Genomic DNA, 24,955 nt, shown 5'->3' on the forward strand with positions numbered 1-24,955 from the left:
AATGTCTGAATGCTGCTTGGCTGTAGATCTCTCCATTAAAAAAGACCAAATGATATCACTGAAAATTAGAAATGAGTCGGCAATCTTAATTTTGATTAACTGCACAGTGCTAACGCATAAGAGAAAAAAGTAGTTTAACATAACTCTTCCCCAATAGTTTGAGTTATAATAATAAAATGCATTATAGTTTTGAAACACCTTATCAGTCTAGACCTAAATGCCTTATTTTATTACGGACAGTGTCTTGGGTTTCTGTTTTATCTGTTGTACAATAAGATCTGATCCACATCTCTGTCTCCTATTTAATTGAATTGTTGTGTTGTCTCAGTGAGAGATGGGCCTGTGTGCTCTGTTTGTCCACTTATGTCTGCACATACACTGAGCTAATGCCACATCCAAACATGAGCTCAATGAGGAATCAATAAGTCATATCTTTTATGCATGACACAAAGAAAATCAATGTTAATACCAATACCAAAATGACAATTAAAAAGATATATTGATAGTCTGTGTTCTGTATGGAAAATGTATCAATAAGACAGCTGCGTTACCAAGCAAAGTGAAGTGCACAGTTTGTAGGTTGCGTCACAAAATGTCTGTTGGGTCAATATGAATAATTTTTTTTAAAGTGCCACCAGCCTGTCTCCATGGTGATGTTATTGATTTGCCTGGAATGTTCCAATTTTAGTTTACATGTTAGCACTTTTCTAGCACCACCAAGTTATGCTATTAGGCTAAGTTAAAGTTCAGATCTGTGAAGAGACAAGCTCTTTCACAATAAGAATGCTTTTTTTTAATTTTTATTTTTTATTTTTTTATGTTTTATGTCCTATATTACTGAAAATTGACTCTTGTGATCTTTAAGACATGTTATACTGTTGCTACCTCATCAAAAACATACCCAGCTGTGTTGTTTTGTTTCATTCACACACATTTAAGTTATCTTTTATTATTAGTCTGTACATCTCCAAAGCTCAAAATGCTCTGTTCCACCTTGTGATGTCATGTAGTGATAATTTTCAAGTTAATAGCTACCTTTTAGCTACCAATTTAATAGCTACCTCCTGTTCTGTAGAAAGGCTGAAATGATCCAAGTGATATCCTGTATTGCCATATGACATCGCAAGGTTGAACAGAATGTTTTCTGTTTGAGAGAAGAAGTAAATATGCAGGATTTGTGCGTTGTGTGAATAAAACAAAACACAACTCCAGGTGTATTTGTGATGTGGAAACAACATTATAACACAGATCAAAAAATAGCGTAATATGGGCCCTTTAAGACTAAACTGAGCCTAAACCCAGAACTAAACCTGGACTAGACTAAGACTTATTCAGGTTATAACCAAAACAAATCAACACTGGAACTAAACCGGGCTCTAACCAGGACCATTGTGAACTAAGTGAACTCTCTAATACTGTCTTTCTTTCTTCTTCTTTCTCTTTATTTCTACAAGAGAACCCGATGAGAGGAGTTGGGCTCTTTTTTTCATGGGCACCCTGTTTAATATACAGCGCAAACAGAAAAACAAACAAAACAAACAAATATACAGTCCATATAAAACATTAAAACAGGTGCAGGTGCAGTTTTGCTTTTCCTCGGGGTGTCAAATTGTGCATCGGCGCTTGTTCCACGGCAGCCATTACGGTGCATGGAATTTGAAACATGCATTAGCCACCTGTCTCCCATGACACTTTGAATCAGCCAGCACGACCCGTCTATGAACCTGGAGGAGACATTTCCGCATCATCTTCACTGTATCTCTGCTTCCTGTCTGCCCCAGAGGCCCAGGCTGCTTGATGTGGCAGAGCTTGACGAGTGTCATTTGGACGTCTGCCAGGAGAAGAGCTGGAGTGGACGGCTCTCTGAACACCAGAACCACCAGTGAGGCAGCGGCTCCCCAGTCTGACCAGTAATATGACATGAAAGCCAACAGCTGTCCAGTCAGCAAAGATAGAGGAGAAGGGAGTGTGGGAGATCCCGGGCAGAGGGGTCTTTGGGAGAAAGTGAAAACATATCAATTAGTAGTTTATACTGGTATTCTATACCGACAATGCAATAGTAGTAAACATGAAAACAAGACATAAATACCTAAAATACAAAACAACAGAGGTCTCATTTTTGCTCATCCATATGTTCATCATGATCTTAAAGCACCTCACTTAGATGTTTTACTTTTTAATTAGTTAATTATTGTCAGTTGTTTTAAGGGATTACTTCTATTTATTATTGTCAATTAGACAGTTAGATGTCTGATTTATTTTTATTTTATTTGTTTTCATTCAGATTTTGTTATGGTCTTTTAAGTTGAAGTTTAAGTTCAAGTCATTGATCAGTACCAGCAGGATATTATAAATTATGGGTTAATGTAGGATTTCTTAATCAGATTAGCATACAGTGAGGCAAATAAGTATTTGAACACCCTGTGATTTTGTTCTCCCACTTAGAAATCATGGAGGGGTCTGAAATTTTCATCTTAGGTGCATGTCCACTGTGAGAGACATAATCTAAAAAAAAAAAAAGAAAAACCTGGAAATTACATTGTATGATTTTTTAATTTTTTTTTTTTGTATGTTACTGCTGCAAATAAGTATTTGAACACCTGTCTATCAGCTAGAATTCTGACCCTCAAAGACCTGTTAGTCCACCTTTAAAAAGTCCACCTCCACTCCACTTATTATCCTAAATTAGAAGCACCTGTTTGAGGTCGTTAGCTGCATAAAGACACCTGTCCACCCCATACAATCAATAAGACTCCAACTACTAACATGGCCAAGGAATCAAAGAACTGTCAAAATGTACAAAAGACAATATTGTAGACCTCCACAAGGCTGGAGAGGGCTACGGGGCAATTGCCAAGCAGCTTGGTGAAAAAAAATCCACTGTTGGAGCAGTTATTAGAAAATGGAAGAAGCTAAACATGACTGTCAATCTCCCTCGGACTGGGGCTCCAAGCAAGATCTCACCTCGTGGGGTCTCAATGATCCTAAGAAAGGTGAGGAATCAACCCAGAACTACATGGGAGGAGCTGGTCAGTGACCTGAAAAGAGCTGGGACCACCGTTTCCAAGGTTGCTATTAACAATACACTAAGACGTCATGGTTTAAAATCATGCATGGCACGGAAGGTTCCCCCGCTTAAACCAGCACATGTCCAGGCCCGTCTTAAGTTTGCCAATGACCATTTGGATGATCCAGAGGAGTCATGAGAGAAAGTCAAGTGGTCAGATGAGACCAAAATAGAACTTTTTGGTCTTAATTCCACTCGCCGTGTTTGGAGGAAGAAGAATGATGAGTACCATCCAAAGAACACCATCCCTACTGTGACGCATGGGGGTGGTAGCATCATGCTTTGGGGATGTTTTTCTGCACATGGGACAGGACGACTGCACTGTATTAAGGAGAGAATGACCGGGGCCATGTATTGCGAGATTTTGGGGAACAACCTCCTTCCCTCAGTTAGAGCATTGAAGATGGGTCGGGGCTGGGTCTTCCAACATGACAATGACCCAAAGCACACAGCCAGGATAACCAAGGAGTGGCTCCGTAAGAAGCATATCAAGGTTCTGGAGTGGCCTAGCCAGTCTCCAGACATAAACCTAATAGAAAATCTTTGGAGGGAGCTCAAACTCTGTGTTTCTCAGCAACAGCCCAAAAACCTGACTGATCTAGAGAAGATCTGTGTGGAGGAGTGGGCCAAAATCCCTCCTGGAGTGTGTGCAAACCTGGTGGAAAACTACAGGAAACGTTTGACCTCTGTAATTGCAAACAAAGGCTACTGTACTAAATATTAACATTGATTTTCTCAGGTGTTCAAATACTTTTTTGCAGCAGTAACATACAAATAAATTATTTTAAAAATCATACAATGTAATTTCCAGATTTTTTTTAGATTATGTCTCTCACAGTGGACATGCACTGAAGATGAAAATTTCAGACCCCTCCATGAAGTGGGAGAACTTGCAAAATCACAGAGTCTTCAAATACTTATTTGCCTCACTGTATAAATACACTACATTCACTTTGTCCCATATAAAAACTTCCCATCTCTTTTAATATTTTTCCCCTCATCATCTGTTTCAACCTTATGACCTTCCCAGGTTAAATATTGGTAAATATATATTTTTAAATAAACAATATTAAGTGAAAATCAATTTTAGCTTTGAAAATAAAACATTTCCCCAGGGTAATAATTAAGATAACAAGGTCACTTCTGTTTTTAAAGTCTTCCAGTAGGGCAGAGACAAATTCTAATTTAAAAACCAAATCAAGCTCAAAACACATTTTTTCTACATCCATCCAAAATCAAGGCACAATATGACAGTAACAAAACAAGTGTTCAGTGGATTCCACTTTCAAACAACACAAACAACTTTCATCAATCTCTGCCATCTTCCAAATGTTTTCATGTTGAAAGCAAATTTTGATTTGAAAATTGTGTAATGAGATTTAGGGCAAATAAAAAAACTTGTATCATCAACATACATTGATATTTTTGTTATTATTAATGAGCCCTTCACTATTTATTCATTTGTTTGAATATCTGCACAGTCTACCACTAGATATCATTGTGTCTCCCAACAAAGACCAAAAAGATGTGTTCTACGTTTTAGACCTGAACAAAGCTGCCTGACTGACTGCATTGAAAATGGGTAAAATGCAGAGTAAATATTTTCCTTTGCACATCAATTAATACCCTTAACCTTCTAATACGGCCAAACCATCTTCATCATACTCTTCAAGATATTGTTGTGTTCTCAGTGTGGTACATCATCTGACATGGTAAACTACTGCAACATTACACACTGCTCCACTATTACGTGTTCATCAGGCTGATTGTAGTATGCACCCTGCAGTGTAACTCATGCAGATGGTTTTGTCCTTTGCTGTAATCTGATGGTCAGGGTGATATTAGCAGGCTTGTCTTCATTTGCAGCTTGTGGCAGACCTGGTGGGTTGATAATTGAAGCCGAAGCAGACACTATTGATTCTCTATGTGGCCTGCGGTGTCAGCTGGAGCAGACATAAAGGTGTGACACAGAGCAATAAAGACCCCAACATTCAGAAGACAAATGTCTCTGTTGCTTTATTTGATACAGAGAAAACTATATTGTCAACACAAGTACTGTAGTTGTAAGTAATAAAAGACATAACATACTTATGTCAGTGTAAACTTTATGTGCGCTGTAAGTAGAATGGATATCAATATGCTGAAGCAACTCACTGCTGCTGTTGCCACCAAGTGCCACCAAAAATACTACTGCATGAACTAACAATTACCACCTAAAAAGGGTATTTTACTTCTATGGGGTAACTGCTAACATATAACATATTTAGACCATTGTATAACATTTTATTGTTTTGACAATGCTATATTTGCTGAAAACAACATATTAATGTTTTATAAGTTTCTGCACATCGCATCACATTTGTCAAGTTGTGTACAGTTTTGCATCATGCTTTTGTATATTTATGGAGAATTGTTGTGTGGGAGCATGGGTGACGTGGCTTGTGGGCTGAGCATCATACTGCTCACCATAAGGAGGGTTGGAATATTGCCTGTGAGAGATAGCTAAATTACTGAAACATGAAACCTCTTCAAGCATCTTTTTAATGATAGAACATCATTATAACATGGTAGAAAGCCATGTTATACCCCTCTTTAACTTCGAAATCCATTCACAATAACTACATTTACCACCAGTTGTACAATACAGTAAACAGTAAACTATTTGTAAAAAAAAATCTTATTAAGTGCTTCTGTATTCATTCAAAACACTAGCACAATGGTTCTGGACCATATAGCTGCAGAAACACTACAGATTTTATCCCTTCGCTGGCCTGTATCCTAGCAACACTTTTGAAAGGAGCAGTTTGTGTGCTGTGGGGGGCCTCATAGTGGACCGCAATGAAACGATGCAAACACCTTTTATTTTATTCTGCAATAACAATACATCTGGTGCTAGCACACACACCTGGGGTCCTCCATTCTGCCATTTTATTTTACACAAAGCTCCATGACCAAGACTGCCCCTTTCTTTATTACTACACCAGTTACATGCATCATCAATCATTAATGATCCTAATAGATGCATTTAGGAGATTAAGGCCAGACAACAAGGAGCCCCATAAGAGTGCAGAAGGATTCAGTGAACAGACACAGTCAACAACCCATCTTCTCCCATTAAGAACTGTTACCAATTGTTACACCATAAAAGCCATGAGAGCAGCCATTCACTAAAAGCCACCCTGTTCTTCTTCACTGAAAGGCACCCTGTTCTTCTAATCAGTATTAATGGTTTTCCTGTTTGGAAGAGCCTGGTCAGTTCCAAACAAAGAATTCTGGGGGCGAGGTATAAAAAAATGTAAGGCTCAGAGCCAAAAAGTTTGTTAAAGATCCACTATGTAACTTCTCCGGTGCTGGGTCCACCCCTTGCTCGTCTTGATGAAGATGTAAGTGGGTGGGGAAAGCTGTTTGAGCAAAGAGCACTGAATCGCAATATGACATAACCAAAAAAGAATAAGATCACAATTAGACTTTTATTGCCCAGCCCAAATTTCAACACATTTTAGGGCTGGAATATACACTGACCGGTTGTGTTCTAAAGAAAAAATGGACAAGCATAAGTGAGGGTATCCATAGGAAGACCCTGCTGTTAGAGTTTCAGGATGCCGTTGTGTTCTGCGACTCCCATTCTTCTAGCACCTTCTAACAGGTCTTTGTAGAGCACTGTATTCAAAATGTGATCCTACCATTTTGTACAGCATAGGTGTGTGTAGGTACCACGATTTCACCATTTGCTTTGTTCACGTCCAACTCTCAAAACCATACAAGAACCTCTCAGAACCACCAAAAACAAACAAACAAAAAAAAAAGAATAGTTCTACCAAATATACTATGGATGGCCAACAATTAACACGCTAAAGAGTATTTTGCTTCTGTGGGGTATTAACTGCTAACACATAACATATTTAGATCACCCTGTAACCTTTTATTGTTTTGAAAATGCTATATTCACCGGAAACAACGTATGAACATGTTTCACTTTTGTTTTTGGCTCTTCCCTTTGCTCTCCATGCTAAGTCACTCCCCCTTCAGAACGCTATCACTTCACAATCAGTGTGCATCTCGCTAATGAAACTCCCGCACATCGCATCAGGTTTGTCAAGTTGTTATGTACAGTTTTGTATCATGATTTTGCATATTTACGGAGAATTGTCATGATGTAAACTTGTGGGCTGAGCAATCTTACTGCTAACCATGAGGAGGGTTGGAATAGGGCCCGGGAGACATAGCTAAATTACTGAAATATGCATAAATTACATGTGAAACCTCTTCAGGCATGATTTTGATGAGGGAGCAACATTAGCCAACATTCAACTTGTTATTTGCAGTTCTTCTTTCATCTTGGTCTTTGAATTCGAATCAATTGGCCTCTCACAAAAATATCAACAATGCCAAAACTATGTATCCAGGTATTCACAACAGCTAATATTCCAAGCAACTTTATGCATTTTGACAACATATGACTTAAACATACACACAAGGATCCCTATAGTGCAACAGGATATAGCTGAAAAAAGCCCCCTCCCATTTACGCCCATTAAGAACAGTTACCGGCTCGCTGTTCCATAAAAGCCAGTCAAGCTCCCATTCAGCTGAAGGCACTCTGTTTTCCTGATGAGTATGAATGCTTTTCCTGTGTGTGGAGGGCGGCACGCATGTGATGGGAGTGCTCTAGTCATCACAGTAAATCACATGGTCCCCGATGTGACAGGGCTCAGAGAAGGCCATTTCATCTCCCCCATAAATCACACGCAGCCAAGACGTCAGCTCTATTACCACTCATGTTCACAAATTCTACTACCCCCCTTTTTAGCTTTGCTTTGCTGAATTTCAATCTCGCTCCCATCTGAATTCTCTACCTCATTGCAAGAAATCCACGTTTTTTATGACTCTACGGGGGGGATGGGGGGGGGGGGAGCTGATTCTGGGGTTTATGTGGTCATTTCTGTCATTTCGGCTTTTTATTATGACCCTTTTAACCTCCAGGGGGCAACTCTGGCTTGATAAGTGAATGAAATCCTTCTAGTTTTTGTGTGACTGGAGGTTGTGATAGACACTATAAATCACATATCTGTTTTTATTGGTGCTGAATGACTTTTACGGTCAAGGTCTCAATACATGAATGACACAGTGAACAGACATAAACATACAGTGAAATAGAGGTTATGTCAAGTGACTTTATTGTAGTTTATAATCTGACACTAGGGCTGTGCAATTAAACAAATTTGAATTGAGATTATGTCATTTCTAATTGTCAGTGATCAGTGAGGTCTACAGCCAATCCTCTGTCACTAAAAGCAGGTGTTTTGGAGCAGATGAAAGACTGTGCATGAAGATATTTGACTCTTTCTTGTGTTAAATAGATATCATAAAAGTCTGTCTCATTTATGTTCTGAAAATTAATAATCAAAGCTGTTTTAATAAGTGAAATCATGATGGATCATTATGAGAAGAAAAAACATGACTGATTCTTTGCCATATTTCCCCTCCTTATCTAAATAATACATTATAACAGATAGTAATTGACTGTAGTGTAATGTACAACTTTGAGCGTAGCCAAATGAGCCATGTGATGCAGTTCAAATTGATTTACATTAGGCCCGTTGGCTGCCTGCTGCTCTTAACTGAAAAGCTTTCACAGCCAATATGTTATTATATAATGCATAAATTATGTGATATTGTATATGCCACTTTCTATGATATTATTACCTATAATGTTGATTCAGGTGTTTATCCTGTGCATAATCTTTTGTGACTTTTTGTATGGAACAGTTAAATACAAAGAGTAGGTGGTGAAAAAGTTAATTGATAAATAATATGTTGGAATAATATAATAAGTATTTTTGTGTTTATTCATTTGTTTGAATTCTGACAGCTTTAATCTCTCACATTTAATTCAGGCATGTTGTAATTTAAGATATGTTTTCACTATGTTTATGAATATTTTTATTGTTGCTTTTAATTTTTGTTTGCTTGCCATACCCCACTTTTCAGACACATTTGCAGCAGCCTGGATACAGTGCAGTCCTTTTATACCATAGCATATTTCAAATACAACACACTCTATGTCACCTCTATGGTTGGTGAACAAGCCTGTCTCCTTTATCACCTGTATCTAACACCATGACATATGAGGATGACAGAAAACTTGAATTCAATCATTGAGCACTGAACACACTGGATTGTAAACTCTGGTTTATACAGATACAGTTACAATCAGCAGTGGAATCAGTCTTTAGCAGCAGATTAGGAGCAGTAATCCAGAGAGAGACAGCCAGCATGATACTGTGGGACTGGACATAATCATTTGGAGAAGAGAGAGTGAGTGAGGCTGAGGCACCATGCAGCTCTCCATAGGACTTCAGTTATTTATAGAAATGACTGCAACAGTGCCAGAGCTACTGTATATGGACTAGGGCTGTCAGGAAATATTGAAACCAAGATACTAAGTCATCCTAAAATTAGTGTTGAAACTAGATACTCGTTTGGGCAAGTAGTGTTACCATAAAAATTACATAGGACAACTTTGGATGCTTCCTGAATAATTTGAGAATGCACATGGATTGATGTATAACTTGTAAAAACACATGGAAATACCGGTTTTGCTAGTTCTGCTCTTCTTCCTTCCTCCAAACCTGACTTAATCAAATGAATGCTACTCAATTCTGCACATCAGAAATACAAATCTGAATTGATGTTATTTTCCTGTGGCTATTTTGGAGAGAGGTATAATCCAATAAACACATGTTGCCAGAAAGCCATGCCAAAATTATCGTGTTTCTGATGCAACTGATAAGATTTAATGTTATCACCAACATCTTGGAGAGAGAGAATGAACAAGAGACAGGCCCAGGAATATTAATCCAATAAAACAGTAGGACAATAGGTTGCATTCAGAGTCTAAAATTTGATGAAGTCATAGTTTCAGATGGAGGACAGGGGCATATGTAGCTCTATGAGACATTCACTGTTTTTGTAAGAAATACTCAAATTTATATACGCCACTAAAAAGATGCTTGCAATCACTTAAAGGATGTATTACAAGACCTCTTGTCAACCGAAAGATGAATACTCATATCATGTAACTGAAGTAGCAGGTTCCAGTGTAGACATCTTAAAATAAGCATCTGTCGAATTCTTACTGAGAAACAAGTTCACCTCAATGTTGTAACAGAATTCAACACAAGGTTTAAGAGTAAAGTAATAAAACAAAAAAATCATGCTTTCATAATGGCACAATTTCCTGGAGCTATTGTGAAAAAAGACAACTTGAACTTTGTGTTAGTTTTTGTTGGCCCAATAATTACAGAGGAATTAACCATAAGCCCCATACAACCTCCGGCTCAGTTTAAACTATGGGGAATGTTGTGATGCCATGTGAACGCACCCTATTCTGGCTTAACACTTTAATAGTTCAATAGGAAAAGTTGTTCTTCATAAGTTGCATTTCCATCACCTTATTTTTAATGCACATTTTGAAAGTGTCACACAGGAACAGATATCACATTTAAAGCCCTTAATTGGCTTAAAAGTTCATTTGCTCGCTTCAGGTGGATTTTGAGTTATGCACATAATGGTTAAAGTGCTTTTTGGAAGGTGGAAACACATTTAGTCGCATAAAATCATGACGCTAAAATAAAAACCCACGTGAGCGTTGGACTACACCTGCATCCAACCAGAATGGACACAGGTGATGAACAAAGCTAAAATAATCTCATTATGCTAGTAGTTGTTGGGCAAAAATCCTCCCTAGAAGCACAGTAAAGCATCACTGCTCTCACACAATGTGTGAGATTCAAGCTAAAAACAAAAAATGTTGACTAAATAATAACTTGCCCAGAGACACATGAGCATTGTTCAGTCTTCATTAGTGACAAATTCAGGAAAAGTTGTTTGTCAAGCACTGTGGACGTGTCTTCAGCAGTGCAGTGCTTTGGTATCTATATTCTGTTCAACAGATGTTTACAATAAATCCATTCTCTGATCAATATTACTAACCACACAGACAGGGGCCTGTGCATGATCCAGCCTGATATTTTGAAGCGTTTATTCAAATCAGTTATCTCTGACAGAGCTGTGTGTGATCAGGCTAATAGAAACAGACATGCTGCTCACTGGAGTTTGTGAGTGGGAGGTGACAAAACCAAATCTGTGCTCTGTGCATCATCTCACCAGTAAAAATAGTGAGGCAACATGGAGGAAACAAACAGAAGAACACAGCTTTACTTTTCCATAATTAAAATGTTAGCCCTGAATTAGATAAGTATAACTGACAAGCACCCCCCATCACAAGTCCTGCTTTAGTTTTGATCCTATCTAACTGGTCTCCACAGAGGTCTTATTGCGTTGCCATTGTACTGATTTATATCCATAGATAAACACGTAGCACCACCAGTTATAGTCAAGTTATGAAGAATGCGTATTTTTCAAGATATTTGTCCCTTACCACAACAATTTTTGTGGCTCACATCCTGTATATTTAACATCCTGGGTATTTCATGTGGTGCAATGAGTTTGTGGAGTTCTAGTTATTTATGATGGCTATAAATACATCTTACAGGGGAATTCTAATGTGAATGTGTCCTTGCTTGAACTATGATTTTAAAATATCCTCTCTCCTTGTCTCCTCAGGATTGGCCGTCAGTGCTGCTCATGTGGCTTGAACAGAGGGTCCGGCTGTAACCACCTGGTGGTCATCACTACAACACCATGACTCACCTGGGCCTGTCCCTCCCCCTCCTGCTGCTCTGCTTCTCCATGCACGGTATGGTCGTCATAACAACACGTTTACCACACTGCTTTCACATTTTTCACTTTTTGGCTATATAAATCATTAAGACTTTTTCTATTGTTAGGTTAAATACACGATCAAGAGAGATAATTTGAAGCTGTATGGAGCAGATGTTTCAGAATGAGACACTTAGCTGCTCTTTTGGTTCATGGTTTAGCATCTCGGGTGCTGAGAAGATGAGTTTTAAGTGAATATTTTAAAAGTTGATCACATGTACAAAAGTTGATGCATTGCAAATTTCATTTGCTCTCTTAACTCACATGCAAAGTGTAGCTTTTGTTGTAGATCTTGAATGGATCTTGAACACACATTCACAAATGATGTTAAAGATGACATATTATGCTTTTGAGTAAACTATAACATATATAGATCATTATTTTACATTGTGTTCCCCCAGATAAAAGTTCAACATGAGCAAACCTGGTGGTTTTCAGATTCTAATGTGATTATGTCATGGTCCCAGATCGGGGGAGACAGTTTTCCCTATTGATTACATTGTACTTTGCCATGAAATATCCAAAAGGTAAATTCATAAATGTTTAACCAGATCATTTCCATAAATGACTAGACATTGCAACTTTCTGTATTGCAGCAGAAATCTGCACTTTAACAATATTCTTTTTTTCGTCTATTATTGTCCTATAGAATGTTGTGATGTCATCTAAAACTCAGCAATAGCTCTTACTCATAATAATTGTACTGCTCATTTCATTGTTCCAAAAAATAAATTTATAAAAATAAATTAAAAATTGCCAAGTTGTTTATGTTATAATTTGGTGTTTTGGTTCTTAACACAATCAATCTCCAATCTCAGAAAGCAGAATGAGCCTCACATGAATCAATCATCAACACTGATATCTGTCTTTAATCTGAATCCTCACTTTACACCCCAGCACCTGCAGCCAGTCATTCATCAATGCTAGTGCGGCCTCTGCTGCTCAGTGACGAGATAATATGTCCCCTTAAAAAAATAAAACTTGTATGATGATTCAACTATCACCTGTCAAAACCTAATGTAGCAAAAGCACGTCCTTGTTGCTTGAAGCAGAACTGACAGTGTGCTATTAAAGTCTATTATTAAGCTGTAGATAGGCAGTCATCATTTTGAGATGGGAGCGGTATGGCTGCTGTCTTTTACATGCATCGCACACTGGTAGTTACATTTTAGATGCAGGTTAGATTTGTGTGGTGTCTCTGAGCAGTGCACTGTGGGGGAAACAGAGTGAAGCTGACAGAAAAGAGCAGACCTGAAAATGACCTGTCCAAAAATCTTACATCCCACTTGGAGCTTCTGTCTGCAGTCTGCTCTTGTGTGCCTTTCATAGTGTTTGATTTTACATTGAAACAAACAATGCATTGATCTGAAAAAGCTATTTATTTGACTCTCCAAGCCCAAGTTACAGGTCAGATCTGTGGAGAGGCAACCTTGCTCACTGTAAGAATACATGTTTTCCAAGTTTTTTAGCGCAATAAAGCAATATCATTGTGTGGAGACAAGCAGGTGACACACCCTCCTCCAGACAAGTTACATAGTGTACTTTCAAATATTTGTCAAGAAAATCCTATACAAATGACATTAGTTCTGTATAGCTTGGCTTGCTGTTCACTGGTCTCCATTTTCTCAAAGGTTCTAACACACACGTACGTTGCTAATAAAAATCACAGTGTATTGATTGCCCTCATAACCATAATCTAATACATTTCTATAATTTGTTCTAATTGCAGGCGCCTCGACACAAGGAGAGGATTTCTATGAAGGTAAAATCATACACCTAACCTCCAGCTGACAATGAATGTAATTTGCTCATATGACCTTACATTGTACTTTTATACAAAATTATATACCAAGTTAAGACCAGGATCATCACTTATTCCGTTTTTTTAGCAATTTATCTTGAACATATTTCTACATTAAGCTCCTGTTCTAGCGCTGGTTAAATGACAGTAACAGATGGCCCCTATTTTAACGAAAGGGTAGAAATAATTAATTAGATTCTTGAGGTCACAGTTCTATTCTGTCGCTATTTCTGGACCTCTTCCTACCGTCGTATCTGACATCAGGGGCTAACTACGTGTCTAATGAGGGCGGACGCGTTTGGCTAGCAGTCAGATCCATTGACCCACATGCTGGCGGTGCGGTTCCTGCTCCTACAGATGGATGCTGTCGTTGTGTCCTTGGGCAAGAGACTTAACCCACCTTGCCCCCAGTGTCTGTGTACACTGGTGTATGAATGTGTGTGTAAATGGATAAGCAGTTTCTTGATGTAAAGTGCTTTGAGTGACTTGAAGATGGAAACGCGCTGTATAAAAATGTGACCACTGACCAGGCTTTACAATAGAATACTTTTACAATATTTGACTGTCTATAATAACACGTTACTGCTTGCTTTTGGAGGTGGGTAGTACTCTGTTATGTTTTCTCATGAAGAAATTGTACTTTTCACTATAGTTTTTTGACACTATAATTTTAATTCAAAGTAATATTTAGTTTGAAGTAACAGTACTCTTACTTGAGTTAAAGTTGTGGTTACTCTTCCCACCGTGAGTACTTCTTACATGAGTTCCTTGGATGATTACAATAACTCTTAAATTATAAATAACACTCGAATTGTATTTTACATTCAAACTTTTACCCAGTACTCAAGTAGTGTCTCCGAATAGCCAGTGGTGGGCAACGTACTCAATTTTGTTACTGAAGTAAAAGTACAGATACCAAAGCAAAAAAATACTCAAGTAACAGTAAAAGTATTGCATGAAAAAATGACTTAAGTAAGAGTATTAAAGTACCTGTTTAAAAATAGACTTAAAAGTAAAACGTAAAAGTATTTTTTGTAGATATTGAGGCCGTAGTGATTTTGATAAACATTTGTGAAGTAGAAAGTACAGATACCAAGTCTGAAATGTAGTGAAGTAAAAGTAAAAGTATCCATTTTAAAATTTACCTAAGTAGAATACAGATACCTACATTTTTTACTTCAGTACAGTACTTTTCTACTTTTACTTTGTTACGTTCCACCACTGCAAACAGCCTACATTTTTACTCTTACTTGAATAGTTATTTTGGTCACTTCTTTGTACGTCTACTCTAAGTAACATTACTCTTCCTTGATTACACATTATGACCACTACTCTACTCACCTCTGCTTGTTTTAACTTGTCTATTGTATAAACCCACCTCAAAATTACCAAACCGAGAAAAAGCAGTACTAAAGCAGGACTGAACAAGACCTAAACCAAACCTGGGCAAACACAAAGCGAAACCACAGGACTGATCCAGAATTAAACCAGGAGCTATTATGACAAATATAAAAAGACTCTCCTCCCAAATGTACTGTTCGTGTTTTTTATCTGCCCTAGATCGGTTCTATCACGCGTATAAAAAGCGTTGTGCAGTCAGCGAGGGGTAAATTGGAAAAAGGATGCTTGCTGATTTGTTGCTTGGGAACAACTTGTGAAGCTGTGTGTTCAGTATGTTGTAATTTTCACAGAGCCACCAATGGAGAGTGGAGCCGTTCATTCCACTTTTTGTCATTGAGTGTGAGTTATTAGCATTTGCCTGTTTGCAGACCGCGTGCCATCCTTTCTAATCATGTCTGCATCCATTCCTCTGGTTTTGGCTATTCGGATTAGCTAAACACTGATGATGCTATTAAAATGGGACAGATGGGGGATGGTAATAAAATGTAATGCTGATTTTATCTGTCTTTAGGGACTGACAAAATTTACGAACCTATGCGCAGGCACATCATACTGGTCTATTATTGTGTTCTTAATGTACCCCACCTGCCTCACATTACGATTTTAACAACTTCAAGGACAAAATCTAAAACACTATGCAACTTTTATGTCTGCTACCTGCTTGTCTCCATGATGTCATAGTTTGGGATGGAATATTCTACAGTATGCCATTAAATTAAGGCAAGGCAAGTTTATTTGTATAGCACAATTGTTACACAAAGTCATTCAAAGTGCTTTACAGAATAAGAAATACATTAAAATCACAATACAACAAATCAAAACATAAATAATCATCATAAAACTAACATTAAAAGATAAGAGTTCAGAATAAAAACCTTTCAGTCATATGTACGGCTAAACAAAAGCATTTTGAGCCTGGATTTAAACAAAGTGGAGTCAAAGTAGAGGCCTGTCTCACATCTTCAGGAAGATGGAAATGCTGATTCAAGGTCGGATCTGTGGAGAGGCGACCCTGCTTACAGTAATAACAGTATATTTTTAAGGCATCTTTTGTTATAAAACATCTCAAATTGAATAAACGCATGACTGATACAAGCAAGTAGTAGCCAAAAAAGTGACTTGCCGTACATTCAGGTTAGTTATACAGTAGTTCTGCCAATTTAGCATATGGTTCTGATTTAGCGTCGGGGATTTAATTAGCAATGCAGCATGACTCTAAACAATGCAAGCGTGAAGTCATTGAGTTCTGCCTGATTCAGTCAATGCTAAATGGTTTTAGTGCAAACGATTAGGCAGCTGTTCTTTAAAAGGGAGATTGGAAATGCGTATGCTACACAGACAAATGGATTTCGACATGGGAAGCGCAGATTGCATTGATTGTTATTCACATAATATGTAATTTGGCCGTACACAGTAGGCATTGTCTAACAGTATTCAGATAGAACTATACAGCTGACACTCACACACTGGTAAAGGCTGTTTTTAACACTGTCTAAAGCAGAATTATAATTGAATACTGTTTCCAGTCTCTAATTAAGACACAAAGTTGGAGGTTTTCCCAGGAGCTTTTGGTTGGTCGCATACGTCTCTGTGTCGCTCTAGGCTTTAGGGTTGAGATTAGTTACACACGGATGCATAGAGGACACCAAATGTGCTGTGTTCTACATACACTGGTGACTGGTGACGCAACACAAAACATATAATTGGGCAGCGGAATCCAGTCTCTCGGGATTTGTTGATATTGCATCACAACAAATCTCGGAGGGGCCCGGTGACACAGCAGTCTGTAATGATTTCAGTGTATCTCTCATGCATATGCAAAAAGACTGCAAATTACACATGTCACTTTATGATTTTAATTAGCAGATTTTTATTGTTTTATTAAAATCATTGTGGACTCCTATTTTACGGTTCAGAAAATGTTGCTTTAATTGTCACAAAAATAACCCACCCTCCCCCAAGTCATTCTTAAATTTCAGAAAATATCTAGTCCATAATAGAACATACCAGTAAAAGGATCAAGTATGGAAATAAAACATTAACTTAAGCTTAAGTAGTTTTTATAGGCACTAAGAGAGCTGCATGCACTCTCTAAAGAGCCACATGCGGCTCTTTAAAGCCTCCAGTGCAGCTCTTTGCACTTTGATTGAGAAAAAGAACGTTTAGTGAAACATTTGTTCGGTATATTTTATTTAGTAAGTCTGTATTTGACAGTATTTGTAGCATACCAAAGAGTGTTTATTCTTTATGGGGTTTTTTTTATCATTTGAGCGAATACCGGAAAGAATAATGATCATTTAGTAGAGTTAATATTACTCATAAAATGCACCAGAATAAAGGAAATGGCATATAATTTGCTTAAAAACCCCAGACCCCCTAATACACTTCAAATAGGTTCACAAAGCCCACAGAAATACAACATGTTACATACACTTTATAATGTATCAATATCTGCAAACGGTTGACTTATTTCTTTTAAATTCACTTATTAATCACTTTGTCTCATCACTTATAAAAATCGTATGGCTCTTTCTGACTTTCAAAAAAAAAAAAAAAAAAAAAAAAAAAAAAGAAATCCGGTAAATTGAGAGACACTGATCTTTGGCATATAACATCTTACAATAAATGAAACCGAAGAGGCGTATCAGCTCAAAATCCCTTCTGAGAATAGCAAGGTTGAATAGATCTAAACCAAATATATTCAGTTAGAGCACAGATTCATGCTGTACATTGAATTACCAGTTATTTACTTTAAAACATATATAGACTCATCAGATCAATATGGCTTCCTTAACTAGTTTGTGCTGCACATGCTGGGAAGGATAACAGACTTCTAAAGCAATTGTGGCATTTGAAATCGAATCTATCTCTCCCCGCTGACTGTTTGATGAAGTCTGACCACTCGAAGGTCATATCCCGGAAGCCGCTCTCCCTTCCTCTGCTTTACTCGCTGCTGTGCGTCTTCTACAAGTTGAAGCATGGCAGAACTAAGAGGCGTTGTCAAATGTATACGGAGTGCTGGAGATGGACAGTGAGGGGAGGGATGCGAGGCTGACAGAGCGGCCTTAGAGTCTGCAGGCTGTGGGTCTTATATGTTCTCCGCTCTAGCGCGTCTCTGCACCATCTGTCACATGCCACTTTGAAACGCCACCAGCTCTGTGTCCACGCTGTTATGTTTATTTTTGATATGTCCATGCTAACGAAGACCTATTGCGCTTGTGTCTGCGGTATAGCTATAATCTACAACAACGACTTAATAAAAGAAGCAAGTCCTCTGATTTCCGTGCTAGTAAACTGTGGTGCCCAGTGGGAGCTGACGACACCGTATTGTGGAATTTCTAAGAGTAAAAACTTAAAAAATATATGAAATCGTCAAATTGTCAAAGAACTGTTGTGCCTGATAGTGTCGTCTCGCCCTCAGCTGACAAATGAACATACATACAGTGTACTTATACCATCAAAATAATCTGGTCCAAGTTCCTTCAGGCTGCTGGACACATCGTCTTGAACACTAACAAACAAGAGATATGCCCGTGTGTAACAACAGATAGAATCACAAAAAGAGGTCAAAGAGATAGATAATATTACATATCAATACATGTAAGGATTTAGGAATTAGGTCAAACAGATAGATGACTATACATATGAATACAAGTAAAGATTTAGAGCAAAGAAATACAGAGTTAGCACCTCAGATGGTCAGCTCCAGGTCACTCCAGCTACTAAATTTCTTCGCAATGGTGCAGTGTCCTGTGTGTATCACTGATTAAATTTTTTTTATTGGAGAACAAAGTAAGCACAGAGCAGTGTCGGTGAAAACTAGGATTGACCGGTAATGTGGCGTCTTGAAAATAAATCTGAACAAGTCAATTTTGCATAATAGGTCTGAATTCTATATCAGTTTGCATAAATGGTACTGCATATTTTTTGGATTATTTTTGGTCCTAACACGTGTTACTCACATAAACCTAACCCTCACCCTTTTATCAAATGATCCAAACTAAACTATACTATGATTTTCTAATTCATTTAACTGCACTTCAGCAACACTGCTAATAGCTGTTTTTACACTGCTGGATGATTCTAATTTTTATCGCCCTTGTGCCCTTGTGTACCCACGGAGTTCATGTACTTTCAGTGGTGGGTGTAGTGGGTAGTGAGTATTCAGGCAGGGACAAAGCTACAGTATTTCTCTTGAGTTTTGTCAGTAACAGGTGTTTTTACTGCTCAAAAATACCTCGAAAAACATACAATTATGAGTGGGAGCGCCTCTTCACATATCTGACTTATAACTTGACCGGGTCGCAGCATATGGGGAATTTTAATGCCATACTGCGGAATACCCTAGGCAAAGCAGTAACAGATGGTGGATCCAGGGTACTCGCCATGTAAGGGGGGTTAGCAATTTGCAGTATTTTGTGGTACTTTTCCTTTACTCGCAGGACGTGTTACTCTGTTAATATGGCGCTCATCTGCTCCACAAACCCCATTCAGACTCCTGTTTAATTCTCACTCAGCCGGATGTAATTGTGAGTCCCTGGGATTTTCGTGGCATGTCAGACAGCTGTGCTCCGCCACTGCAGCGAGAGGGGGAGAGCAGTCTGTCTCCCTATGTCTTCATCGGTGCCTCGTGCGAAGAGCAAGGAGTTTGTTGTAGAAATTGTGAGGTTCTCGGAGTGATATTCAGGTCAAGTGTAGGAACAAGTGTGAATATTATGATGACATTGAGAAGTTAATCCTTTGGGGTCTTTTAGATGTGAAGTTATGTTAATTATCTATTCGAAATGTCATAAAAACGGCCTAGTAATAAGATGCTATTTTGGTGATAGTCCTTCTAGGCCTCTCACGATTATTGCTATATATCGACTTATCATTCAATATATCAAAGCTGGAACAATATACAGTCTATTTACAATTTAAAAAAATCTTTACAAGGAAATTAATAAGATGTATTAGATTTGTTCTCTTGTACTCTTGATTAAAGAGGCGGGCTTTTGAATGAACCCCTAAGAAATGTCTACACCTCAAGAGAAGGCACAATGTGTATGGGGCTATGTTAAAGATATCGTGTATCAAACAAAAATACGGCACATTACTGAACTAAAGCAAATGATAATAGATGCAATTGCAACCACTGATGAGGCTACGCTACAGTGAACATGGCAAGAAATCCAGTACCATCTTGATGTGCTTCGTGCAACTAATGGTTTCTGTATAGCGATGTATTAAATGAGGTAAAAAAAAAAAAAAGATTGAATAAGTCACTTTTATGAGTAATTATTGGTTCATTCTGTTATTCTTTTTTGCAGTTCAGGCCTTTTGAATGATACTGTCTATTTAAAAATGGTTTACTGTGAATGTCCTGCATTACTCTTATTGTGTCAGCGGCAACAAGTAGTTTCAATATTATCGTTTATTGCTATATATCTCTGTAGTAATATCTCGTGCTTCAAAATGTGTTATCATGACAGGCTTAACTCCTCAAGCACAGATTCTTTCCCAATATTTGCCAGTGTAGTTGTGTTCAAAGTGAGTGACGGATAGATAGCGTGGACTTTCAGAAGAAGCAGATGGCACTGGTTATAATTAGTGAATTATTACAATGCTAGGAATATCTTAGGAAAGTGAGCAATAGGTTGAGACCACTTAGACCTTTCACGATAACTCATTTTGAAGCTCGATATCTTGCTACAGAGAAATATTGCGATAATCCCCCACTTTTGCAAAGAAAAAGTACTCACAATAAATACTTAGCCCCAAATATCCTGTTCCAGCTTTCATATATTGAGCGTAAGTTGATAAAGTAATCACCATGATAGGAATAGGACCACTGCAAACGATTTAAAGTGAACTAGTCCTGTTTTTCACTATTTAAGACAGCATAAGAGAGCATTCAGTCATATTACAATGCTATGACTGTTATTTACAGGTTTACGTTCATGCTGGCCTACTGCAGCCTTTTGCTTCTTCTCCTTTGTAAAGGTTGTGCAAAGCTGGTCGATATGAGATTTTCAGCATGAGTGAGTCCTAAGCACCAAGGTAGACCTGCGTGTAGGTGCTGAATAGAGCAGATATTACTGTCCAAAACACCTTGCGTCTTTCTGTGGAGGTGTCAGCTGTGCGTTCTTAGACATCACACGCACGTGGAATAACAACCACTCAAGAATTAAAAAAGAAACACATTTTTATGTTTTTTATCTCGTGGAATAATCCGAATTTGGAAGTGCTCATTGCTTATTCATAACCCAGCGTTGTCTTAATGTCTTATTCATGAATTTTGTTCATTTTTATTGAGTAATTGGGACTACTTTGTGTGTGTGCGTTGATATCCTGAAGATGGATTTTTTTACTCTCTGAGGATGTGTTTGCAAGGTCATTATATTATGCTACATCAGTGCCATATTTGTATTCTGCTTTGGGGAAGGGGTTCTCACTATAGCACGTGGAATGCATTGCTGTGTGCTGGGATGTGAGTAAAAACATCCAACAATAATTACTGTGATGTTGCAATTTGGATTCACTACACAGCCAGTTCCGTATCTCATAGATATTTAGTGTTAATGAAGGAATAATAGTAGTTAAACATTAAAATAAAAGGCATTATAATGTAAAGTATAAAATAGAAAGAACTTAAAGCTGTGGTTACAAATTGCCGTCTGATAGCGTGCCACAGCTGAAAGAAGCACATGGTAGCTTTAACTTAACATAGCGTTGTTTAAAAATTGAATTATTAGTACTGAAACTGGAGCGAAATCATATAAATAGGACTAAACCTTTCCTAATCTGCAGAATGGGTGCAATATTTTGTGATCCAGACTACATTCTGTCCAACTAAAAGAGTGTTTTAATCATAATTGTTCTATCCAAACCCTATGACCTTTCGATCCTTTTTTCTCAGTATCAAAACGACAACACATATCACTATACTATTACCGTAACTACAACGAGTACTACTACTGCATCTTCTACAATATACAATGCTTAAACTACCACAAGTGCCGCTATTTCACCGTAAACCAAAAGAAACAAACTCATACTCGTGTCTTGTCCTATATCTTTACTTAGTTATTTTCACTGACGCATCCCACAGTTGATTCAGTGACGTTTTCCCACCCCATTTATGCAACATTTGCCTTTGAACCTAGCTCTCTGTGTTTTTTGATTGACGTGCCACCGAACCGCCAGACGAACAGCACATCTCTAATACCTCATTCTGATTCTGACCTTTTGTCCGCGTGTTTTTCAGAAGACGAGGCAGCGGGTTATGGACCGGTGTTTGAGGAGCAGCCGGTGGACACCATCTACCCGGAGGAGTCGCCCGAAGCCAAAATCACCATGACCTGCCGCGCTAAGGCCGACCCGCCCGCCACATACAAGTAACATATGTCTTCAGTCACCCTGTTTGACCCCGACCACAGCCGCTCAGTCTGTCTCTGAACCCGACTGGCTTTATAAAGACACTGTAAAATTATGATGAGTTCAAAATGTTGTGTACGTGGAATATTGTTTTGATTCATATTTGAATTTATTTAGAATTTTAGAAATAAATTTAGATGTATTTGTTTATAGGGCCAATATTTCTGATCCCATAAGAACTGTACAAAACATATTTCACCTGAATTTTTCAAGTAACTAGTTCATTGTAATAAAAACTTTTGGCTGTAAAATATCTACAATATCACTGGATGCATGCAGCTTTTCAGATGGGGTGGTCAGGCGCCTACTTGTCTCCATGGAAGTGTTATTACTTGCCTGAAATTTTCCGCAGTCTGGCATTCAATTTATCAGGGGGACCAGCAGAAAAGTTACATATTTCATCTTTGTGAAGAGTAACCATTTATCAGAGGGCTCAAAAAGCATTTTATTATTTGATTACATTTATACAAGTCCCTGAACTATGTTTAATTATTAATGGAAAAACCTAATTAACAAAGTTCATATATCTATATTCTGTTCACATAAATATCTTGGACACTGATCAATAAGAGACAAGCAAGAAGAAAACAAGCAAATAGAGAACTGTCCCAGAGTGCCCCCTTTCGTTAGACCCACATTCTTCAGGAAAAACTTTTTTTAAAAACCAGTGGGAAGAAAAGAAACCTAGAGGAGAACCACAATAAAGGAGAAGTCCACTCCCTTGGACGGGCAGGCTGTAGCTGAGTCCAGGACTAACTGTAGGGGCTAAGAAACGGGGGGGCAGGGGTCATCCAACCAGGTATTAGGTCATTTACCATGTTTTTCATTCATCTTCTAAATGCTTCCACGTGCCTACAAGTCCCTGTGCCTTATTTAGCTATCTTACTTAAATGTTTTGGACAACCATTTCAATTTACATGCAAATATATGCTAATTGTGTCACCATGCATCTTCCAAACTCTCAGTGAGTGAAACATCAGAGTCAGACTGGACACAAATTAGCTATGACCCTTGCTAACCTTATGCTAATTGTTGCACTTACTAATTTAAAAATCCATTCATTATAATTATCAGGTGTCCAAATATGGATGAATCAATGTTTTAAGTATTTTTTTTTCAAGATGTTTGTGTAAACCCTCAGTATTACAGGTACGATGATCCATACCAAGTCTTCAGTTCTATCACAGCTATATTGAGGGACTGGCTTAAATATCAGTCTGAATCTACATTGACACTAACACAAGCGAGGAGTATTAGTTAATCCATTGAACTAACCTAAGCTGTGAACCATCAAGTCATATTTTGCATAATTGTTGACCTTAACGAATCATTATCCCCATTGGTTTCATTACATAGTCAGAACAGAAGAAGCTACTTGGATGATGGTGAAACATATTGACAGAACAGAACACTTTTTTGCTATTTTTTCAAGAAATACATTTCAATTTTAGGAGTAACTCTTATAATATCTTTGCAGGTGGATGTTTAACGGAGAGATAATTATCTTGAAACCACCGAGCAACTACAGTTTAGTCGGGGGTAACTTGGTCATCAGTTACCCCAACAAGAGCAAACACGTGGGGCAGTACTCCTGTCTGGCATCCAACAAGTATGGATCAGTGCTCAGCCGCTCCGCCTCTGTGCAGTTTGGATGTAAGTGGATGCTGTATGTGGAGTGTGCTGTGGTCATAAAAAGGTTGTGTTAGTTGTGTGAGCTGAATTTTGAAAGGACAAGCAGGACAAATCTGAAGTGGTGAGGAAAGGACACGGGATGATGTCATAATAACTCACCCCCCACCCCTCTTCTTTGTACTTTTACTCCATGCATAGTTTAACAGGATTTTAAAACATTAAGAGATGAAAGTGTACTCCATCCATGCAGAAGGCTATAGTACAGTATCAAAAGTGGTGGAAAGTAATGAAGTACAAAAGTAAAAGTACTATATTATTCAAGTAAAATTTTTGGGCACTTCACTTTACTACATTTTAGAGGGGATACTTTTACATTGACATCGTTATATTTGAGCAGTGGTGGAAGGTAATGAAGTACAAGTAGTAAAGTACTGTAGAATTTTTGTAGAAATTGTACAGTGGATACATTTTACTTTTACTTCACTTCATTTGAGAGCAGGTATCTGTACTTTCTACTCCACTACATTTTTTAACTAAAGTGAAAAGTAAAAAGTACTTTAGATATGATTCGAGGGGTTATTTTTACCATGTTCTCGAATTCAAGTTTAAGCAAACAAAAATAAATACACAAATGGATTTGTATTGCAACTGTTGACCAAAATCTGTATAATTTTTAATCAATATCACTGCAACACTTTAACAGTACTTTGACTTTTTATTCTTAAAGTACATTTTTTAATGGATACTTAAATGCCTTTACTTACGTAGATTTTTTCATGTGAATTTTTTACCTCTGCATCTGTACTTTTACTGAAATAACAAACAACGAGTACAATGCAACTGTACTTTCTACT

General features: G+C 37.8%; 1 protein-coding gene across 3 annotated transcripts in view; it reads left to right on the plus strand.

The window, feature by feature from the left end:
* LOC117372063 (contactin-1a-like) overlaps positions 1-24,955 on the plus strand; it is an 88,185-nt gene that overhangs the window by 36,256 nt on the left and 26,974 nt on the right. Inside the window, exons 2-5 of one of the 3 annotated variants that reach the window (XM_033967791.2) lie at positions 11,696-11,828; positions 13,581-13,613; positions 22,300-22,429; positions 23,947-24,122. In XM_033967791.2, the coding sequence (XP_033823682.1) occupies positions 11,774-11,828; positions 13,581-13,613; positions 22,300-22,429; positions 23,947-24,122 (394 nt within the window). In that variant the 5' untranslated portion in view covers positions 11,696-11,773. Of the gene's footprint in view, positions 1-11,695; positions 11,829-13,580; positions 13,614-22,299; positions 22,430-23,715; positions 23,752-23,946; positions 24,123-24,955 lie in introns of those variants that run through there. The other 2 variants (XM_055222504.1, XM_055222505.1) reach the window with 2 other exon arrangements.

Source organism: Periophthalmus magnuspinnatus, chromosome 6 (assembly GCF_009829125.3).
Source record: "Periophthalmus magnuspinnatus isolate fPerMag1 chromosome 6, fPerMag1.2.pri, whole genome shotgun sequence".
In the NCBI taxonomy this organism is placed as follows: domain Eukaryota; kingdom Metazoa; phylum Chordata; class Actinopteri; order Gobiiformes; family Gobiidae; genus Periophthalmus; species Periophthalmus magnuspinnatus.